Below are 21,611 nucleotides of genomic sequence, written 5' to 3'. Positions count from 1 at the left end.
CCAGGCTATGCCCGCTTACCTTGGTGTTTGAGTTAAATCTGTACCACCTGCAGGATTTTGAGTAGAGGAGTAATAAACTGTGACTTGGGCATTATACAGGTTTTTATAACCCCCTTGTTGAAAGTACTATCATCCAGGCAAAATACGACAGTGCCTCAGATGAGGCAGCAGCGCAGGTGTTAGGAGAAAGAAGTCATACAGCGCCATCAGTGAAGACCACGAAGGCTGTGCAGAAGCGCCCTCAGGGAAACAGAAGCTCAGTTTGGGATCTGAGAGTCTGAAAGGAAAGGTAGACAACCCAAGTGGAGGTGCCAAGTAGGAAGCTGGCTAGAAAGGATCTGAGACTGGACAGAGGGTCTCCAACATACAGCTGTTGCTTAAAGCTGTGAAGACTGAATGATTAACCCGGAAATTAAAAGTGGATAGAAGTCCCAAGACTCAGTCCTGAGACACGCAGGGTTAAAAAGTAGGAGGAAAAGATGCAGCCGACAAAGGAACTCTCAAGTGAAGCAGGATGAAAGGAGCTTCGCTGTTGACAGGTGTGCGGGTGAAGAACTAGGCTGGCAGCTGAAGAAGAAACAGGGTCAGAAGAGATACTGCGGTTGCTCCTGCTCGTTTGCTTTTAAAAACTGCATGCCGATGAGACCCACCCGGCAGAGGAGGGAAACGACGACCCAGGGAAAAAGAAGAAAGCTGTTAGTCATGGACATTGGTTCCAGGACCAAGGGATTCCAGAGTAATGGCAAGAGAGAGATTATGGTGATGGATTACAAATTGACGTTGTGCATGGTGGGAGCCCTAAAGGAAATCAGTCCTGAATATTCATTGGAAGGACTGATGCTGAAGCTGAAACTCCAATCCTTTGGCCACCTGATGCGAAGAACTGACTCACTGGAAAAGACCCTGATGCTGGGAAAGACTGAAGGCAGGAGAAGCGGATGACAGAGGAGGAGATGGCTGGATGGCATCACGGACTCGGTGGACATGAGTTTGAGCAAGCTCTGGGAGTTGGTGATGGACAGGGAAGCTTGGCGTGCTGCAGTCCATGGGGTCACAAAGAGTTAGATGCAACTGAGGGACTGAACTGAACTGATGGTGGGAGTGGAGGACCTTTACCTACATCAGGGTTCACTACCGTTGCTGTGGTCACTGTGCTTCATGAAGATGGGCAGAGACCTAGCGTTCTTCTCTTGTAGGTGAGGAAACAAATTCAACCCTCCTAAATCATGTTTCTAAGGCAATACAGCAATTATACATTTGAGGTGGGGGTGGGCTGAGAAGCCTGGATGCTTTGAAGGAGATGGGTGGTGAGGAGAATTTCCAGATGGTGCCAAGGTTTCCAGGTCTTGGTTATCTCATCAACCACTAATGTAGGCACCACGGCAAAGAAACTGCAGAGCGAACTCCAGCCTCAAGTCAGCAGGGACTTTCCCGCTGGAAGATCCCGAGACTGTTCTGGGTGAGCATGACCTAACCACGAGTCCTTTAAAAAAGCTGAAGTCAGTGATTTGAGGTACTGGAAGGACTCCCCAGGCTGTCTGGAGCAGGTCAGGTGGAAAGAACACGAGGGGCTTCTGGGAGCTGACTGCAAGCCCTGGCCCCGGGACCCCAAAGAAATCAGGTCAGCGGTCCCAGCACAGCAAGTTCCGCCAACCTGGATCAACCCTGGAAGCATTTGTATGCATATTCTCCAGATAAAAACTCATCCTGGCCGACATCTAGGTTTCAGAAGACCCAGTCACATGGAGCCGGAACTCTGACTATGGAATTGTGAGCTAATAAATCAACGGGTGTGGTGTGAAGCCGCTGGTTTAACCCGTTGGACAGCAAGACAAAACGAATACACAGCCACCTGTCCTGTGTGCTTTCGGCTGGAGACAGTCCGTGGGGTTGAGGGGAACGACCGGTCTCCTCCCCTGCCCTGCTCCCCTCCTCTGCCCGTGGCTGGCCCTGGCTAACTCTTGAGCAGACTTATTTTCTCTCCCTTGCTGTTAAGTGTGTCCAGATAACTGAGATAAGGGTAGCAGGCATATCAACCACAGCTGGGTGTGGTATTTTCCACCCCATGAAAGACCCTCCATTCCCTTCTCCAGAGTGCTGGCTGGAGCTTGGTTGTCATCCCAAATTCAGGAGCCACCTCTGGAGAGGGAAGCCCCTGGGTCCGTGTGGAGCTTTGAATGAGTGTGTGGAGCAGGACTCTGCCCTCGACAAGGACATAAACATCCCCAGTTGGAGGAGAAACGGACCTAGAGCCCATCAGACAGAGTAAAGTAAGTCAGAAAGAGGAAAACAAATAATGCGTATTAATGTCAGGATGTGGAATCTAGAGAAATGGTACAGATGAATCTCTTCGCAGGGCAGGAGTACAGATGCAGATGCAGAGGGCAGGCAGGCGGGCACCAGGGAGGGGGGACGAGCTGAGGGCCGAGCACTGAGACACGCACGCTACCGCGGGGAGCCGCTGTCCGCGGGAGTTGGGGCTGGACAGCGAAGCCTGCCCAGCTCAGCTCAGCTCAGCTCAGTGCTCTGCGACGCCCTAGAGGGTGGGCTGAGGGGTGCAGGTCCAAGAGGAAGGAGATGCACGTATGCATGTAGCTAAGTCACTCCACTGTACAGCAGAAACCAACCCAGCAACTGTGAAGCAACTATACTCCAATTTTTAAAAATGATTCAGAAAATAAGCAGTGTCTACTCAGTTACACCACAACGATTTGGGGATCTGTCTCTTACGGCATCCACCACTGTCTTAACTGATCAGTACCCCTCACTCATCCCACACTGACCGAGCAAATGCTATGCTTCCTATGACCACGACGGTCTCTGGGGATAGGACAGAAAACACGGCATAAAAGGCACCAGTTCGGAGGGAATCTTCCTTCTCTCTGGGGGGAAACGAACGCTAGACAGGTAAATAAGCCAATAAAATGATTATATGCTTTCCTTGGATTTAAGGGGGAAAAGGTAGAGAGTGTGAAAATAAGAGAAACCTATTTTCTACATGATCCGTGGAAGATTTCCTGAGCATGAGACATTTCTTTCACAGCCGGAAGCATGGAGTGACTCAGCCAGGCCACGGGCTGCCCAAACTGCGTGTCTGGAGACAATGGATGATGCTGGAGAAAATAAATCAGTAACAACACAGGGAATCTCCGCGGCCCACATGGCCCCTTAAGGACGACGGAACTTCTAATCACCTTCTCCCGTGTGTCACTGTAACTAGGATAAAATTGCCAATGAGAACCAAACCCTCAAGGAAACCCTCTCAGAAAGATGGATGCCAAAATAATACATCAACTTTTGACTGCAAAATGTGACTCAGACAAACTCCAAAAGGCCAGCAAAAAGAAAGTGAACCAAAGAAAATTTTCCACAGATAGTAGTCTCCAGGTCACAAAGGCCAGTAGCATCCAGGAAAATAAGTGCGAAAGACCCGCAGACGACCAAGAATAAAGAGGAGAGCCGAAGCGTTCCCGGAAGAAAATAAAACAAGGGGGCACAGGGGAAGAAAAAGAAGCCGGGAAGTCACACGGGGCACAGTGGAACAACAGACATACTTCGAAAGAATTCTTCTACAGAGCTCGCATGGATTTATTTATTTGCCACACCCTGCAGCATGTGGAATCTTAGCTCCCTGGGCAAGGACTGAACCCACAACACCCTGCAGCATGTGGAATCTTAGCTCCCTGGGCAAGGACTGAACCCACAACACCCTGCAGCATGTGGAATCTTAGCTCCCTGGGCAAGGACTGAACCCACAACACCCTGCAAGAAGCTGAAGACTCAGCCACTGGACTACCAGGGATGTCCACGGAAATATGTTCAAAGTCTAGATCCTTAAGCTTAGACTCCATCCCAGGGTAACATACTGATCAAGTGCCATCATAAAGATATCTTAATGCATGCAAAATTGGAATATTTCCTTTTTACAGTACCAGATTTAAAAAAAAAACATAAAATTTAAAAAATACATGAGATTCAAATGCAGCGATTCTAAAACGGGAAACCGATGAAGGGAAATTTTATAATGGCATCGGGGCTGTACCCTTTGAGAGCTTCAGAAGAAAAGGGCCCAAATGTTGTCAAAATATAGGTGGTAGAGTGTGATGCCAGAAAAACTGAGTAAAATACATTTTGAGTAGCTGTGCTTCTGCAATTCACAACTCAAGAGCCAACCCACCCTTGAGTAGATGTCACTATTAAAAGGGGACAACATGATTTATCTCTTAGGAGAATCTGTTGCTAGAAAGAGTTGATACTTTTTCTGCCTTATGGAGAAAGGAGGATGGGGTAACCCTATATCTCCACTGAAGGTAAAATACGATAAAGATGGACTAGCAGCTGTGTTACTTGATGACATGGCGGGCGTCAACACAATCCCTGAGTGCTACATGGCGTCTGGGCCAGGGCGGCTGTGGATGAAGCACCGTCCTGGTGAGAAGTGCTGACCTTGGCTTCCTTGAGTGCGTGCACCCAGCGCACATCATGTTACTGGGCTCACCCCTGTTGACACCGTTGGCAGCTGTGCCCACGGAACTGCTACATGATGTATCAGTTCCTTTCTTGACATGGAGCTTCTAAGCTGGGATGCTCTGCCACACGTGGCCTCATTCTTCTCAGTGGAGTCCAGAGGGTCGAAGTGTTCATGGTCCTCGGACTGCGGTGGGCAATGCTACCAGGAAGTCCTTGGCCAGATGCCACTTCTGATTGTGTTTCCTGCTCCGTGTTTCTCTGAGTGAAGTGGTGCCAAGCTGGTCTTAAAGATGGGTGTGTGAAATATCCAGTGGACTCTATGACCCCCAAGAGTAAGTGCTGCCACTATGAACTGCTCACATAATCAGAAAAACTCAATGAAGCTGTTGGTATTGTAAGAAAAGTGCATGGAAATAAAGTTCAAGAGAGCTGGCTGAATGTGTATGGATTTCACATCAGAAGCCTTCATTTAAAATATCTGAGCAGAAAGAACTAAAACTTTTTATGGAACCTAGTCAAGCAAGTTTGGAAAATAAGATGCTTTTATACATTCCCTCTTTGGAAAGACCTGGGGAAATAAAGCACCACTGAATGTGCACGTGCATATGAGCACTGGTGAGGTGCCATCTGAAGGGGCTTCCCTGGTGGTCCAGTGTTTTAGACTTTGCCTTCCAATGCAGGGACCGCAGGTTCGACACCTGGTCAGGGAATCAAGATCCCACATGCCTCATGGCCAAAATAACCGAAACATAAAATGGAAGCAATATTGTCACAAACCCAATAAAGGCTTTAAAAATGGTCTACATCAAACAAATCTTAAAAAAATAAAAATAAAAACCAGCTATGCTTGGTAACACCGCACTTGGAGGTCTGAATTTAACTTAATTTACAAAGCTAACAAGCAGAGAAAACTTAAACAGTGCTAGGTCTTCTTCCTCCACAGGCTCAGACCAATAAGCAACTCTCGAAAGAGCAGCAGATGATATTGTTTTTAGACATGGAGGTAACTATAAGAAGAACTGAAAACAGAAATAGTGAAAAGTGGGTGTTCTGGTGAGCAGAACGAGCAGAGGTCAGTGGTGGCATCCAGCTGTTATCCTCACTGTTGCAATGACGTTTAATCCAGCTGTTCTCCTCACTGTTACAATGACGTTTAATTTCAGTGATTTTTCCTACACACAGCTCTATTTTGATTAAAGCATTTTTGCATGCGTACTCTGTCAAGTCAGACTTTTTGTGATCCCATGGACTGTAGCCCACCAGGCTCCTCTCTGCAGCCAAGAATACTAGAGTGGGTTACCGTTTGCCTCTCCAGGGATCAAACCCAGGTCTCGTGCATTGGCAGGTGGATTCTTTACCACTGAGCCACTGGGGAAGCTTTTAGGGACTGTTTATCCTAGCTTAGTTGGGTAAATCAGCATAGATTTGTAAGAACACCTGCTTCTGCCAAGCATACAGTTGAGGGACAGAAAAAAAAAAAAAAGAAGAGTGTTGGCTTCTGCAGCACATACACTAAGACTGAAACAATAGAGAGAATTTTAGTGCCACTCCTGCATAAGGATGACACACAAATTCATGAAGTGCCCCATATTTGGGGGGAGTTTGGGATGAGCAGATGCAAACCAGTGTGCATACTGAATAGATTATAATGGATAAACTACAAGGCCACACTGTATAGCGCTGGGAACTATATTCAATATCCTGGATAAGCCATAATGGAAAAGAATATAAAAACAGAGTGTTTTTAGACGTATGGAGAAGGCAGTGGCACCCACTCCAGTACTCTTGCCTGGAAAATCCCATGGACGGAGGAGCCTGGTAGGCTGCAGTCCATGGGATCACGGGCAGTCAGACACAACTGAGCTACTTCACTTTCACTTTTCCCTTTCATGCGTTGGAGAAGGAAATGGCAACCCACTCCAGTGTTCTTCCTGGAGAATCCCAGGGACGGGGGAGCCTGGTGGGCTGCCGTCTATGGGGTCGCACAGAGTCGGACACGACTGAGGCGACTTAGCAGCAGTGACATGCTTCACCGTACAGCAGTAATTAACACAAGCTTGTAATCAACAATTCAACCTTACATCAATAAAAAGTAAGTTCAAAAAAAGGTAATTTCTAACACGGTCCACAAACGATTTCTACACGGAGCACAAAACAAATGTGCTGGTTCCTAACAGGAAGAAACATCATAAACAGAATCATAATAGGAGTCTGTGTATATAAATCCTTCATGAGTTATTTTATGAAACCAACCAACTTTTAAAAATTGAATTTCCTAAACTGAACTTAAGATATTATTTTCTTTTCCAGGAAACCTCAGGTTGGATACATTCAGTTGATTGAAAAGCAATGTCCAGAATGACCAAAATCCTGCTTATGATAAATAAACAGCTTTGGCTAACTAAGTCTAGTTTTTGGTCACGGGAGGTAAGGTTGACTGGTTTGATCTCTGGGTAGGAAGATCCCCTGGAGGAGGAAATGGCAACCCACTCCAGTATTCTTGCCTGGGAAATCCCATGGACAGAGGAGCCTGGCGGGCTACAGTCCATGGGGCTGCAAAGAGTCAGAGGCACTGATCGACCCAGCAAACACACAAAGCATTTGTCTGAAAAAAAAAATACAAACAGCAAACACACACATGCCCACGGAGATAAGATGACTGAAGGTACCAGACCGCCCCTCAGCTTACTTTACATCCAAACATGCTTATGTCAGAAGACGGGTGACTGAAGACAATAGCGGAGCCTTTCTTTCAAGTTTTCGGATAAATGCCAACAGGACAAAATATTCCACTATGGCATTTATTGAGTATCGTGGAGTGGCCAGGTGCGTGCGGACAGGAGAAAGGGCCCCACAGCACGCAGGGCGGCCCCGAGCCTGCCCAAGTGCAAGGCCTTATTTCAGTATAATGTTCACCTGCACGTACATTTGCTCACACAACTTAAAATATAATGTTTATGGAAATATATAATTTGAAAACTTAATAATTACATATGAGTACAAATGTAAAATAATAAAGCATTGGAAGCGTGAACACATATCCCATGAAAAACAGAATAAATAGCCGAGAAGACTTACAAGATGTTGATGCTGTAACACTCTCCCGAAGACCAGCAAATTTTGTATTGTTATAATAGACCTGGGTTTCAGAAATGAGAGAGAAGAAGGTTTTCTAAATTAAATTTGTGAATCACAATATAACAGATTCCTATTTGTCATATATTGCTGTTTATTTTCATTAAAATGTATACTGGATAACTTGAAACTTCGAGACTATGGCGATAGTCTATTATCAAATTTCTTAAATATTTACCAGTGAAACGATATAAAGAAATCTTATCCCATTTAGCAATAATAATAATACTGATAGTTATGGTCAGCAAGAACTAAGTGGACACAAAGGAATAAAATCCAACACACCAAAGTGTTCATTATTCAAAGTTAAAATTCCCTATGAATAGACTAATATCTTCACATTTCTTTACAAAGGAAATTCTGGTGTATACTGCTTACTAGAGTTACACATACTCTGTACAAAAAATTTTTTAAGACTAAGTGGAAACAGTTTAATGTAAGAATCACGCTATTTATATTAAAGTGATTTTAGTTCATAAGGGTTAAAATGATACAAATCGGTGACATGGCAACATCTACAGTTTAGACGTAAGGAGTTCAAAATATTAAACATGATCGAGCAAAAGCAATTAGACACACAAAGGAAACTGCACGGACCCAGAAAGCATTAAGAATCTTCAGTCAAAAACAAAACGATTGAGTAAAAATAGATTTGAACAGTATAATTAAAAGAGATTAATGATAAATATACTTTGGCAATCTGATGTGAAGGACTGACTCACTGGAAAAGACCCTGATGCTGGGAAAGATTGAAGGCGGGAGGAGAAGGGGACGACAGAGGATGAGATGGTTGGATGGCATCACTGACTCGATGGACATGAGTTTGAGCAAACTCCAGGCCTTGGTGATGGACAGGGAGGCCTGGCGTGCTGCAGTCCATGGGGTCGCAAAGAGTCGGACATGACTAAGCGACTGAACTGAGCTGAATGGTAAATATGATAGATCTGTAACAAAAAAACATACCTAAGCTTTTACCCTGTGGAGGATATACAATCTCCCCAGTACTCGCAGAATGTTTATAAATATTTATCTCACATTGAGCTGTAAAAAATAGTGTAAATTTCAAAGGGCAGAAATTGTAAAAGCCCAGTTATCTTTTAAAAATAATAATTAAGTATAATACAAAAATGCAGGAACTAGAAATGCGCAAACATTTTCTTTAAAAAAATTAATTTAAAATGCTTCCAAATTACAATTACATACTCTATGGGAATTATCAATAATTAGAACAATCTACTTTAAAAATCCATTCATTCAATTTTATGTCAGTCATTGAGAGATTAGGGATAAAAGACATGGGATAGAGTGAAAATTTTAGCAAAGGATAATCGGTAAGTTTAAAACTTTTTCTTAGTTAATAAAAAAGAAAAGGAGAAAGAAATAGTCAAAAATCACTTTCAGTTCCCAAACTAGCAGAACATCAAAATAAACCTGCAATAATGGAAAGTAATACATTAACAACTATAAAAACAACTGTATTGATTTATTAACCAGAGATAAGACTGATGTGGAAAGCTAAAATGTTACTCCTTCATGAAGGTATAAATGCAGCAGCGGGTTCTGAAATAAACATAAAAGCAAGTTACGGGAACTGCAGAGAAGAAAACAACAGTCTTTTGAAGAGTGAGGAGGAGAGTGGAAAGCTAACAGTCTCCTAGTGTGAATTTTAAGATTGCACTTTAATATGGTGTTGAGCTGTATTTTTCCAGAATAAGTTATCACGATTGACACATGGGAGGAGAAAACTCCAGACAGAGAGAAGAGTCCTAAGTTCCTAAAGAGAGTGAAACCTGAGTGTTTTGAGAAACAGAAAGAAAGCCAGTGTGCCTGGAGCTTCCTGGGTGCTGAGGAAGATGAGGTAAAACGGGCAATGATAGGCAATAACAGTGCATTTGTTTGGGAAAAGAAAAGAAGTGCACTCATTCAAACCCCCCTATACTGTGGGGAGGAATGTGAATCGGTGCGGCCACTATGGAGAACAGTACGGAGGTTCCTTAAAAGGCTAAAATTAGAGCTATCATAGGGCACAGCAACCCCACTCCTAGGCACAAATCCAGAGAAAAACATGATCTGAAACGGTGCATGAACTGCGATGTTCACTGCAGCACTGTTTACAACAGCCAAACACGGAAGTAACTTAAATGTCCACCAGCAGAGGCACGGACAGAGAAGATGAGGTACATGCGTGCCGTGGGATATCGCTCAGCCACACAAAGGGGCTCAACAGTGCCGTGTGCAGAGGCGTGGGTGGACCTGGATTCCATACACAGTGAAGTAAGTCAGAAAGAGAAACAACGTCGCTTATGTGTGCTGAACTTAGAAAAACAGTAGAGATGAACTTATTTGCAAAGCGGAAATAGAGACATAGATGGAGCAAACAGACATGGTTACCAAAGGGGAAAGAGGATGTGAGATGATCTGGGACATCAGGAGTGACATATGGACACTATTGATACTGTGTATAAAATAGACAGCTAGCGAGAGCCTGCTGCCCAGCACAGGGAGCTCTCCTCAGCGCTCTGTGGCGACCTAAATGGGAAGGAAATCCACAAAAGGGGATATGTGTGTACATGTATGACTGATTCACTTTGCCGTACAGCAAGAAACTAACAAAACACTGTAAAGCAACTCTACACCAATGAGTTAATTTTTAAAAATCTTAAATTATATGTAACTTCCTTTCGGCCCAATACATTCTTTTTCAGGAATTTATTCAGACAGAGACAATAAAAGACATATTCAAAGATGCTGTTATTTTCCAATAAGAGTGTTTACTTATTGTTGCTTTTAACAGAGACCAAAACAGTTATGGTGAGTAGAATGCAATAAAGCCATAAGACAGAACCTTGTGCAACCATTAAAAATTAGTAGCAGAATATTTAATATGGAAAAATGTTCATGATACAGTGATTTTTGAAACATGCAGTTTATCAAACTGTGTGCTTTTATCATGGAACTGATGAGACAATGAGAAATATATCCAGTTTCTGACACAGAGCTCCTAAAACCTTCGTAATTTCCTGTGTGCATGCTCAGTCATTCAGTCGTGGCCAACACTCTGTGACCCCATGGACTGTAGCCTGCCAGGCTCCTCTGTCCATGGATTCTCCAGGCAAGAATCCTGGAGTGGGTTGCCATTTCCTCCTCCAGGGAATCTTCCGGACCCAGGGATCAAACCCAGGTCTCCCACATTGCAGGCAGATTCTTTCTCACTGAGCCACGGGGAGTGATAATCTTTTCTTCTACTGAAGTAACTCTGAGTGGGTTCCCAGATGGCCCCCACAGGACTGCCAAGACCAAGCCATAGTCAGTCTTGGAATTTTCAGCCCCTCCCCCCATTCTCGTGAGAAGGGGGAAGAGTGGAAAATGGAGTTAATGACTGATCGCGTCTGTGTGATGAAGCCTCCAGAAATTCCCAGAAGTACAGGGTTCAGAGAGCTTCCAGACTGGGGAGCACATTCACACCAGGAGAGAGACACACCCCCAACTCCAGTGGGACAGAGGCTCCTGCACACAGACCCTCCCAGACCTCCCTACATCTCTCTTCAGCTGGCTGTTTACCTGAATCCTTTCTCACAGCCTTTAAGTATCTGCCTGAGTTACGTGAGCTGCCTTAATAAATTAATCAAACTCAAGGAAGGGGTGATGGGAGCCCCTGACGTGGAGCCCAATCGAGCAGAAGTGATGGGCATCTCTTAGCTGTCATTCCGAAGTGGGGTGGGGCCAATCTCATGGGACTGACCCCTCCCCTGGACATTCCAGGGGAGTGCCCCTGGAATACGGCACTTTCTCTGGATAGATGGTGTTGAAATTAAATTAAATTATGGGGCACCCACCAGTCGTCTCAGATAGCTGCTGGACATGGGGAAAAACCTGTACACATTTGGAGACCAAAAGTGTCAAAAGTGTTTCAGGTCTTCAGCTTTCTTTGGAAATTCTTCTCTGTATTTCTTACAGGGAATAAACACAGGAGACAGAATGAACTGAATGAGCTGAGGCTTTCTCCTATAGCAAAAGGAAAAGATTGAGCCCTCCCATTTTAGAAACATATACACAAAATATGATCAGTAGACAATGAGTTTATGGGTGAGGTTTTAAACTCTTTGCATACATTGCTATTTCCTGACATTTTTTTTTCTATTTTCTAACCTCAATGTACCTGTAAAAAAATATTTGTAATTAAAGAAAGCTCACATTAGTAAAGACACAAAGCCAAGAAGAACAAAAGATGTGGCAAAGTAATAACCAATAATTATCATTAATAAATAATAACAATTTGTGCACTGTGTTTCTTGACATAAGAACAATAATTTATAAGTAGTCATGCTGAAGGTCAAAAATATTCCAACCAAATATCTGCCATAAATCATACTATAGATGAAAAGTATGGAGTCAAAGTTTTAAGACTTATAAAGTGTGATTCCTTTAGACATCAGAGCTTCTCAAGCTTGTGTGAACACTAGTCCTAGAATTATTTAAGTACTGCAGAATAATAACTATAATATATATCAGTTCTGGAGTGATTATAGAAATTGTAATCTTACCAAAAAATTATATTCTGTTAAATACTGAAGATCTTCTACCAAGAATCTGCATTCTGGTCCTGAATCTTTTTTAACCAAGGTATTTCCAGTTCTTACTTCCAAATAGTACTTCCCTTCGGGGCCATTAAGCTGGTCAGGACGTTTACAGCTCACAGCTATAGTATTTTCTGTCTTCCGTGAAGCACTTAAACCATTGACCTTGCTTGGCTCTATCAAAATGAAAAAAAAAAAAAAAACACAGCGGTTACTTTAACCATTTGTTAAATGAATATTTAAATTACTGGATAATATATGTGAACAATATAAAACCATTCTAAGTGCTTATTTGGGGATGGGGAAATTAGGAGATAATGTACATAAAAAAGCTGTTTAAGAAAACATTTGAAAATAAATTACACATCTTTCAATGAATATTAGCATATAAGTTGTACTTGAAACTATGAGATTTTTGTGATTCTCCCAGAGAGTGTGCTGTTCTTCTTGTTCTTCAGTCACTCAGTTGTGTCCAAGATTTTGCAACCCCAAAGACTGCAGCACCCCAGACTTCCTGTCCTTCACTGTCTCCTGGAGTTTGCTCAAACTCATGTCATTGAGTCGATGATACCATCCAACCATCTCATCCCGTCACCCCCTTCTCCTCCTGCTCTCAATGTTTCCCAGAATCAGGGCTTTTTCCAGTGAGTTAGCTCTTCATATCTTGTGGCCAAATTATTGGAGCTTCAGCTTCAGCATCAGTCCTTCCAATGAATATTCAGGATTGATTTCCTTTAGGATGGACTGGCTGGATCTCCTTGTAGTCCAAGGGATTCTCCAGAGTCTTCTCTAGCACCACAGATTGAAAGCATCAGTTGTTTGGAACTCAGCCCTCTTTATGGTACAATCCTCATAGCTGTACACGACTACTGGAAAAACACAGCTTTGACCATATGGACCTTTGCTGGCAAAGTGATGTCTCCGCTTTTTAATACGCTATCTAGTTTTGTCACAGAGAATGTGTAGAAGTAGAAAACAGAGGAAATGAAAAGAAGGGGCAGGGAGGGAAGAGATAGTGATGGGGAAACCTCGAAGGCCTACAGATGGCTCAGGCCCTCCTTTTGGAAGCACTTACATGACCCTGGGGATACCTGGCTGAATTCTTCATCAGCAACAAATCGTCTTTGTGTCTGTGATAGCACAGGAATTCAGGAAAATAACCAAAGTGTAAAGTGTGAGGACTTGGACTTCTGAAGCATGAACTTAAATGACATTAGGAGCATTTTATACCCAGCCCCGAGTAGAACACCTGTCCTCTGTGAGCCTAGCCCCAGGGAGGGTCTCTGGAGCCCTGGCTGCTGATCTGCACAGGGCTGTTTCTTCTGTCCCGACCCTCATGGAGTTCAGTCACCCCAGAGACGGATGGAGCTCTGCACCTGGAATCCGTGGCACTTCCCCTTGGTGGCAAGAATCAAATGAATGTAAAATGTGACTTAAAACAGTAGGCAGTTCACTGTAATGAGAAGAAAATGCTGTCAAAGTATTATGGTTTATGAAGTGCCTGTCATGCAAGCAAAAGTCAGCAAGTGAATGGTTTATGAGTGTGGGATTCTCATGTATCTGATAGCAGTCGAAATTTCCAGACAATAAAGAAAATAATAGGTAATTCATTTTTCTCTAAGTTGGTTAGGTACTTAATTGCCTGAATTCTTACACACTGTACCAGCTCATATGTTCTCAGGCTTCATTCGTACAATTCTGTGATTATACCTGAAGGACACAGAGAAAACCTCAAATGAGAGCTTTTAAATTGTTGTTTTTTAATTATTATAAACCCTAGATATTAACAAATGTGCCAAGTCAAAGTGCTTCCCAAATGAAGAATAAATGTGAACTTGCTGTTTAAACAGCTTAGACTTTGCTTCTCACCATTCATAGAAAAAAGCACTAAAGTTCATAACTTACTTGCTGGATCTGTCCAAAATGTATAGGTCGCATTTCTACTGCGAGTTACTTTTCCTGTGACCCGGGCTTGTAACACCACCATATAGTTTGTGAAAGGTCTCAAATTGTGCAAATCTATTCCGTCCTGGGTTTTATCCTGAGGGATGCAATTTCGTCCACCTCAAAGGGAAAAACAGAAACATTTATTAAGTCATCAAAAGCCAGGATTACCACATATTTAACTTGGTCTGTACATTAAATCATTCTGAGCCCACTCCAAACTGAGTGACTGAAATACAAAAATGTTTGTGCTCAGAAGTACATACTACTATCAGCAAATGTATTGAATGAATGTAATTACTTCAAATAAACTCAAATATTCCAAACTAATGGTTTCATAGTTAATTTGGTACATAACATATTAATAAAAGAGTCCAAGCGTATCAGTGAAGATGGTTTATTTTCTTTCTGAGAAAGCACAGCCCATGGTGGATATTACGAAAGTCTTTTTTCCAATACTTTAGTGAAACTTTTTCTGATAACCTCCAAACTTTGAACTTTGGTATGGCTACTGTTATAAACTTCAGATGCAGAATCCATTTGATCACCAATAACTCCGTCTCCTTGTCCTACTCCTCTGAGCACTACAGGAATTGAGACGATGAGGGAAAGCAGCGGAGTCTGAAGGCCGCAAGAGACAGGGGACTGCGGGTGAGCTGGTTCCGAAGGACCCTTTGAGCAGAGTCAGTGCGTGAACCACCGTGGAGGCTGGATTCAGCCAGTTACCAACCCAGTTTCTGAGAAAAGGGCACACAAAGCTCGATGTTGTATCCCTCCCTGCCCATCCCTCCCCACCCATTCTGTTCAAGGATTATAACAGGGCAGTCATAAATTTGGATAGCACTGAATAAGAAGGATCTGTACTCGTTGCAAAAAATAAACAAAAAGTTGTCTGACCACAATAACCAATACATTACCTCCTTCTAAGCCTATTATTCAAATGCTTTTTTAAACTGTATAGAATACAAAGAACAATAAACATTGTTCCATAAATTCCCTCCATATACTCTGGCATTGAAAGAACTCCATAGTGGAGAGAGAATATAAAAAGTGAGGAATACAGCAAGGGAAAGTGAGAAGGAGATTCAGAAAAGAGAAAAGAAAACCAGTGTGCTCACAGAGAAACCAAGCAAAGAGAGCTCACAGGAGAGGGGTCCAATGAGGCAGACTATCCGACCATCCTGCTGTTTTATCTTCCTATAATTTCCACTTTTCTTTTCTCATAGACATAACTTTTCAAAGTACCATAAGCTCAAATACACGGCAAACACTTCTTCTCCATATGAGAAGACTCCATATGTCCTCTTTGATGAGCTCCTGTCAATTAATGTCTTATGCTAACTGGAAAACTACGTGTGCGTGGAGCTTTGCTTTAGTAGTCTGATTATTATGATTCAACCAGCAAAAGGCATATGTTATCAAAATATACAATAACACGCTGAAGAGAAGTGGCTTTCTGCCTCTTGAAATCTGAAAATTTCACCTACCCACCAAAGAGATGGAACTCTGTGAGATATTCAACTCAAAACTACTTTAAACTATAGGGCAAGGACTGTCAAGAGGGCTATCCCAAGGGCTGAGTCTATTCTGAGATGGTCCACAGTCCCCACTGTCTTCTAAAGGCATTTTAGATACTTCGAATCGTCCAGGAGAGGTCTGTTCTCTTAAACAGTCCCTCCAAAGGAAGGGCCAGCCCAGTGGCTGGACTTCTGCAGAAGTTTCATGCTAACTAGAACTACGTTCTAAGATTCCACTGGCCAATAAAGTGCCCTCCATGACTAAACAGGAGTATGTTCATTTTTATTCACCCAATTTTGTGTGTGCACCAGCTGGATCAAGCTATGGAAGCGGTTTGTCTGTCATCCAGAACAATAAGTTCAAACCAGTGCAGCTCACTTACGTAATATGTGGAAGACAGCTGAGTATTATCGTCCAGAGATTTTCTTTCTCTAGGCTTTAGAGTGTAAAGATTATAAGTAAGAAGGTCAAGAAAGACAAGCAATATTGGGGATGTTCTGAGCTTCAGGCATCTCAGAGGCTGGGGAGTCCATAGTGAGTGGAGGCAGTTCTTAAAATCAAGACGTATAGGATGCCCATCACGGTTGCTGTGTAGAAAGCTCTGTGGCTCACTCACTGCTTCCATATATCTGCTGCTGCTAAGTCACTTCAGTCGTGTCCGACTCTGCGTGACCCCATAGACGTCAGCCCACCAGGCTCCCCCGCCCCTGGGATTCTCCAGGCAAGAACACTGGAGTGGGTTGCTATTTCCTTCTCCATCCATATATCTAGTGTTTTCCAATTTTAGATTTATCTTTCCTGATATGGAATTAAATTTTCTACAAGTTACCTGGAGTAATCCAATAGCAAAGAGAGATTCTGTCAAAATAGCTTTGAGGTGGTGTCCAGGTACACTTTCCTTCAGTTGCATTTTTAGCAGAACAAGTAAAATTCTGAGGTGCTTCTGGTTCTGTTGAGAGAATAAGAAGATAAAATGTGAAAAAAACAAGACATAGAGAAACCATTTTTCATATTATTAGCATGCATTGTTAATAGCCATAATTTGATTAACTATGAATCAAAGATGAAATTGTAAGAAAGATACCTGCTCTTGTTACATTTTCTTTAGAGATCATTTGGCTCAGAAAGTAAAGAATCTGCCTGCAATGCAGGAGACCTGGGTTCAATCCCTGGGTTGCGAAGATCCCCTGGAGAAAGGAATGGCAACCCACTGCAGTGTTCTTGCCTGGAGAGTCTCACAGATAGAGGTGCCTGGCAGTTTACAGCCCATGGGGTTGTAAAGAATCGGACACAACTGAGCATATAACACTTCTGTATATCTTCTTTTGTAGCTACACGTTTTATAAGGTACTAGAGGATTGACTTTGTTAATAATTCATTTACTATTCAGTACCTACATTCATGGAAGAGACTGGCTTACAGTGGCCTCATCTTTGTGCATGTTTGGTATCCACATAACAGTATGCCTAAGCCTATTCCAAACCCTAACAATAATCAAAGTGAGTTGATAGATTTACATGTTTTCTATACTGTGGGGCAGTTTGGATAGGACAGAAACTAAGCTTACCTTTCTGGTTTATCTTTTTTAAAGGGTAGGTGAAGTAAGCAGACAGGGAGTGTGAAGTGAGTGAAGAGGTATTAGACTGTGATTTTAAGTCTAATTTTCTAACTCTTCCCCTAGGCAAATGCTCATAATTTGTATGTTCTAGAAAATTATTCACTTTATCTAACTTTTTATATTGGATATGAGATTCTTTATAATCTGTGAAATTTCTGCTGCTGCTGCTGCTAAGTCGCTTCAGTCGTGTCCGACTCTGCGAGACCCCATAGATGGCAGCCCACCAGGCTCCACTATCCCTGGGATTCTCCAGGCAAGAACACTGGAGGGGGTTGCCATTTCCATCTCTAATGCATGAAAGTGAAAGTGAAGTCGCTCAGTCGTGTCTGATTCTTTGCAACCCCATGGACTGCAGCCCACCAGGCTCCTGTGTCCATGGGATTTTCCAGGCAAGAGTACTGGAGTGGGTTGCCATTGCCTTCTCCATGATTTCTACTGTACTTTTAATGTGCTTTTGTTTTGTTTTTTTTTTTTGTTTTCGTGGCCGAAGAGAGGCACGGGCCCCCCGGCGGCCGCGGACAGCTTCGAGGACTTCTCTAATGTCCTTTTGTTAATGCATGGGGGAAGGTTGTTTTGCTAGAGGTCTATTTTATTTTTCTTTTAAAAACCAAGCCTTCAAACTGATTAGTAAATTCCTGACATCTTTGCTTGTTTCTTCTTTCAATAATCTGTACTCCAGCCTTTGTTATTTTCTCCTTTCTAATATCTTTGTATTTTTTTTTTTCTGGTTCTTTTCTAAGCACTCTCCATTGATTTCATTCAATAGGAGCTAAGCAATAAAAGTTCCCATAAATTATCACTTGATCTTACTTAAGGTACAAATTCCCCTCAAACATGTCTTTACTTTATTCGAGTCTGAATGCCTTTGCTTCAAAAGGTAAATTTAAACCGTTTTATTTATATTAACTTTTGATATGGTGATTTGTTTAGTCGCTAAGTCGCGTCCGACTCTGGCAACCCCACGGACTGCAGCCCGCCAGGCATCTTTGGCCATGGGATTTCCCAGGATTTCCCTAGAACACTGGAATGGGTTGCCTTTCTCTTCTCCAGGGGATCTTCCCAACCCAGGAATCGAACCCAGATCTCCTGCACTGCAGGCAGATTCTTCACCAAGTGAGCTATGAGGGAAGTCCGACTTTTGATATACTTTGACATTTCTGCTCTTTTACCTACTGTTTACTACTTAGCCTTTTCTGTCTCCCTCTCTGCCACATTTTTCCTCTTCCTTCCCCTCCCCTTCCCCATTTTTCTTCTTCTCCTCCTCCTCCCCCTCCTCCTCCTTTCTCCTTTTCCTCCTTTAACATGTAGAACATCTTTTATTCTGTAACTTTCTTCTACTGATTATACACAATGTCATCTATTTATCTGTCCTTCATATTTTTAATGGTTGTTCATAAATTGCCTCACAATTAACATATTTTCCTAGTAAATTTCTAAAGTCAACTGGAGTCTCTTCTGGTTGTTTAGTCACTCAGTTGTGTTCAACTCTTTGGACTGCAGCACATGAGGTTTCTCTGTCCTTCAATCTCTCCTGGAGCTTGCTCAAACTCATGTCCCTCGAGTCAGTGATGCCATCCAACTATCTCATCCTCAGTCATCCCCTTCTCCTCCTGCCTTCAATCTTTCCCAGCATCAGGGTTTATTTCAATGAGTCGGCTCTTCACATCAGGTGACCAAAGTATTGGAGCTTCAGCTTCAGCATCAGTCCTTCCAATGAATATTCAGGGTTGACTTCCTTTAGAATTGACTGGTTTCATTTCCTTGCAGTCCAAGGGACTCTCAAGAGTCTTCTCCAATACCACATTTCAAAAGTATTAATTCTTTGGTGCTCAGTCTTCTTTATGGTCCAACTCTCACATCTGTACATGACTCCTGGAAAAACCATCCCTTTGACTATATGGACCTTTGTCAGCAAAGTGATGTCTCTGCTTTTTAATTCACTGTCTCGGCTCATTATAGGTTTTCTTCCAAGGATCAAGCATCTTTTAATTTCATGGCTGCAGTCATTATCTGAAGTGATTTTGGAGCCCAGGAAAATAAAGTCTGTCATTGTTTCCATTTTTTCCCCATCTATTTGCCATGAAGTGATGGGAACAGATACCAAGATCTTAGTCTTAAGTCAGCTTTTTCATTCTCCATTTCACCTTCATCGAGAGGCTTTATTTCTACTAATCTCTTTACTTCCATTAAATATGACTGAAGTTTTAGCACTTTTCGATTCCTTCTCCCTGCCATCTTCCAGATGCTGTTATTTTCCAGAATTTTATTTTTCAATTGCTACTAGTTATAATAATCTTGTTATTATTTATGTTGCTGGCTTCTCAGTAGTAACAACTATTATTTTGCTATCAACAATTCGCTTTATCACTGCTTCTCATTAGCTTCTGTGCTCACCTTACTCCTGTGAGAGGCAGGATTTGAAAGTGGCCCAGAAGAGGCAGGAGACACCAAAAGGAGGAGGCTGCTACAGGAGCGAGGAGACGCAATGGGAACTGTGTGAACAAGCATGTTACTTACCTCACAGTCTTGTTTCCACCTGGACCTCACAGCAGCCTACAGTTTGCAAAAACTTCATGGGGGTTTGGATTCTCTGTCATTTATTTCTAAATTCTCACTTTAAAATGGACACAAGGCCTTTTTGTGAAACCCTTTCTCCAAATTCATTATATCTTTTTCTATGATTCTCAAAGAATCATAAGAATATAAAAAGAAAAGAAATTTAACATACAAACGTAAGCAATATACTCACCTCCAAAATCTGTTTCAATAGTTTTATTTTGGCTAATAAGAAGCTGTTGATTATAGAGTACTTGTGAACTACAAGTATAATTAGTTCTGGGTTTAAGATTCCTCACTTCAAATTTTTTTTCATTACCATCTGCAGAATAGCCATCTAAAAAAAACAAGGACTGCATATGAGTATATGAATGTAATATATCACACTTAAATTTCACTTTGGTGTTATATCTATAGTTAATATCTATTAGATTAAAAACCTATGCAAATGGTCAAAACAATAAGTAAAAGATCCAGAGATCTGCTGCAATAACGCATGGTTTTGCTACACTCATTTTTAAAGAAAACACTGGTAAGTAGAAGTGAACTTGAGAGTGTCTCTAATTTAACTGAAGAAATGAGGCGTTAGTTCATCGTTCTCTGTGGAAAGTCGAGACTGCATTTGAGTCAGCCTTCATCACGTGGATAATGAGATCACGGTTATGTCGTCAGCCTGCTGTACGTTTGCTCTTGCCTTCCTCATCCTGCTCATGTCCCCGAAACATGTCTATAACCAGTCCCACGCTCCACCCTCTGTGAGAGTGTGTATTTTCGTCTGTCTGTCTTGCCAAATACGGCCTAGCAGGTGGCTTTATGCCAAGGGAGGGAGATTTCATCCCAATAAACTCAAATGAAGAGAAATTGAAAGGTATTAAATCATTAATTACTAAAAAGAAATTCTAACTCAAGTCCCCCCTTCCATGAACACCAACTCATATCCCTTGCAGCACTGATGCTTCTTTTTCTCCTTTCCTTTGTGAAAGTCTTCTGGCAGTTTTTACGGGTGTTGTTGACGGAGGGCTGACAAAGGAGCTCGTGGAATCACGTGCAATTGCTTGCTTTCCCACTCGTGCTAAGAGTATGTGTATCTTAGCTTTCTTAACTCTTCTCTAATAATCTCTTCAGCAACGCCTCCTGTGTAACTGTTGCCAAGAAAATTCTTATAAATAAAATGATACTGCTCTTTCAAAAATTACGCAGTATCTGTCTCTTTTGTGAGTTTGAGTGGTATAAAGAATACAAGTGTTTGATTCCAAACATATCATGGACTGTGCAACAGAGAGAGGGACAGAGATTGAAAGAAAGTGGATGAAAGGAGGGAGGAAGGAATCATTAGATAATATTCAGAGAGACTTCCCACTATAGGAAAAAAAAAAAAACAAAACCTCCTCTGATCAATGTTAAATTCTTACCACATTTAAATTTGTATTCAATTTTACTTTCATTACACTCGAATTGTCCATTAAAGAGAAAATCTTCATTTTCCCAAAGTAAACAAAGGGAAGTATTTGCTTCTTTATCTTCCACACAGTCTTTCAGCTGAAACTGATTAGGATCTGTCAGAATAAAGATACAAAAATGGATAATTAATATTTCATAATGCGTGCCATATGCTCAGTGACAGTTATTCAAATATATTCATGATACAGAATCTGGCAAGAATTTAGATTACTTTTGAAAAGTTGAATAATTCTCAGGGTTTTGCATTTCTTAAGTCTTTGTTCTTTTTTTTAGATTTTTGTTTGGGTTCTATTTTTTAAAAGTAGCGTAAATTCTAAATGAAATGCTACCAA

General features: G+C 42.0%; 1 protein-coding gene and 1 non-coding gene across 6 annotated transcripts in view; one reads left to right on the top strand and one right to left on the bottom strand.

The window, feature by feature from the left end:
• PTPRC (protein tyrosine phosphatase, receptor type C) overlaps positions 1–21,611 on the bottom strand; it is a 129,234-nt gene that overhangs the window by 37,261 nt on the left and 70,362 nt on the right. For all 5 annotated transcript variants that reach the window (XM_027565793.1, XM_027565794.1, XM_027565795.1 and 2 more), the window contains 6 exons: positions 21,231–21,374; positions 20,012–20,155; positions 16,474–16,593; positions 14,088–14,246; positions 12,150–12,358; positions 7,549–7,609 (listed from right to left, as the gene is read on the bottom strand). In XM_027565793.1, the coding sequence (XP_027421594.1) occupies positions 7,549–7,609; positions 12,150–12,358; positions 14,088–14,246; positions 16,474–16,593; positions 20,012–20,155; positions 21,231–21,374 (837 nt within the window). The remainder of the gene's footprint in view (positions 1–7,548; positions 7,610–12,149; positions 12,359–14,087; positions 14,247–16,473; positions 16,594–20,011; positions 20,156–21,230; positions 21,375–21,611) is intronic.
• Positions 5,959–6,065, top strand: LOC113907131. The gene has a single exon (XR_003515115.1). It is a non-coding gene; the product is annotated as a U6 spliceosomal RNA (small nuclear RNA).

The sequence above is a fragment of the Bos indicus x Bos taurus genome, chromosome 16 (assembly GCF_003369695.1).
Source record: "Bos indicus x Bos taurus breed Angus x Brahman F1 hybrid chromosome 16, Bos_hybrid_MaternalHap_v2.0, whole genome shotgun sequence".
Classification (NCBI taxonomy): Eukaryota; Metazoa; Chordata; class Mammalia; order Artiodactyla; family Bovidae; genus Bos; species Bos indicus x Bos taurus.
This window is presented reverse-complemented; position numbering and strand designations above follow the sequence as displayed.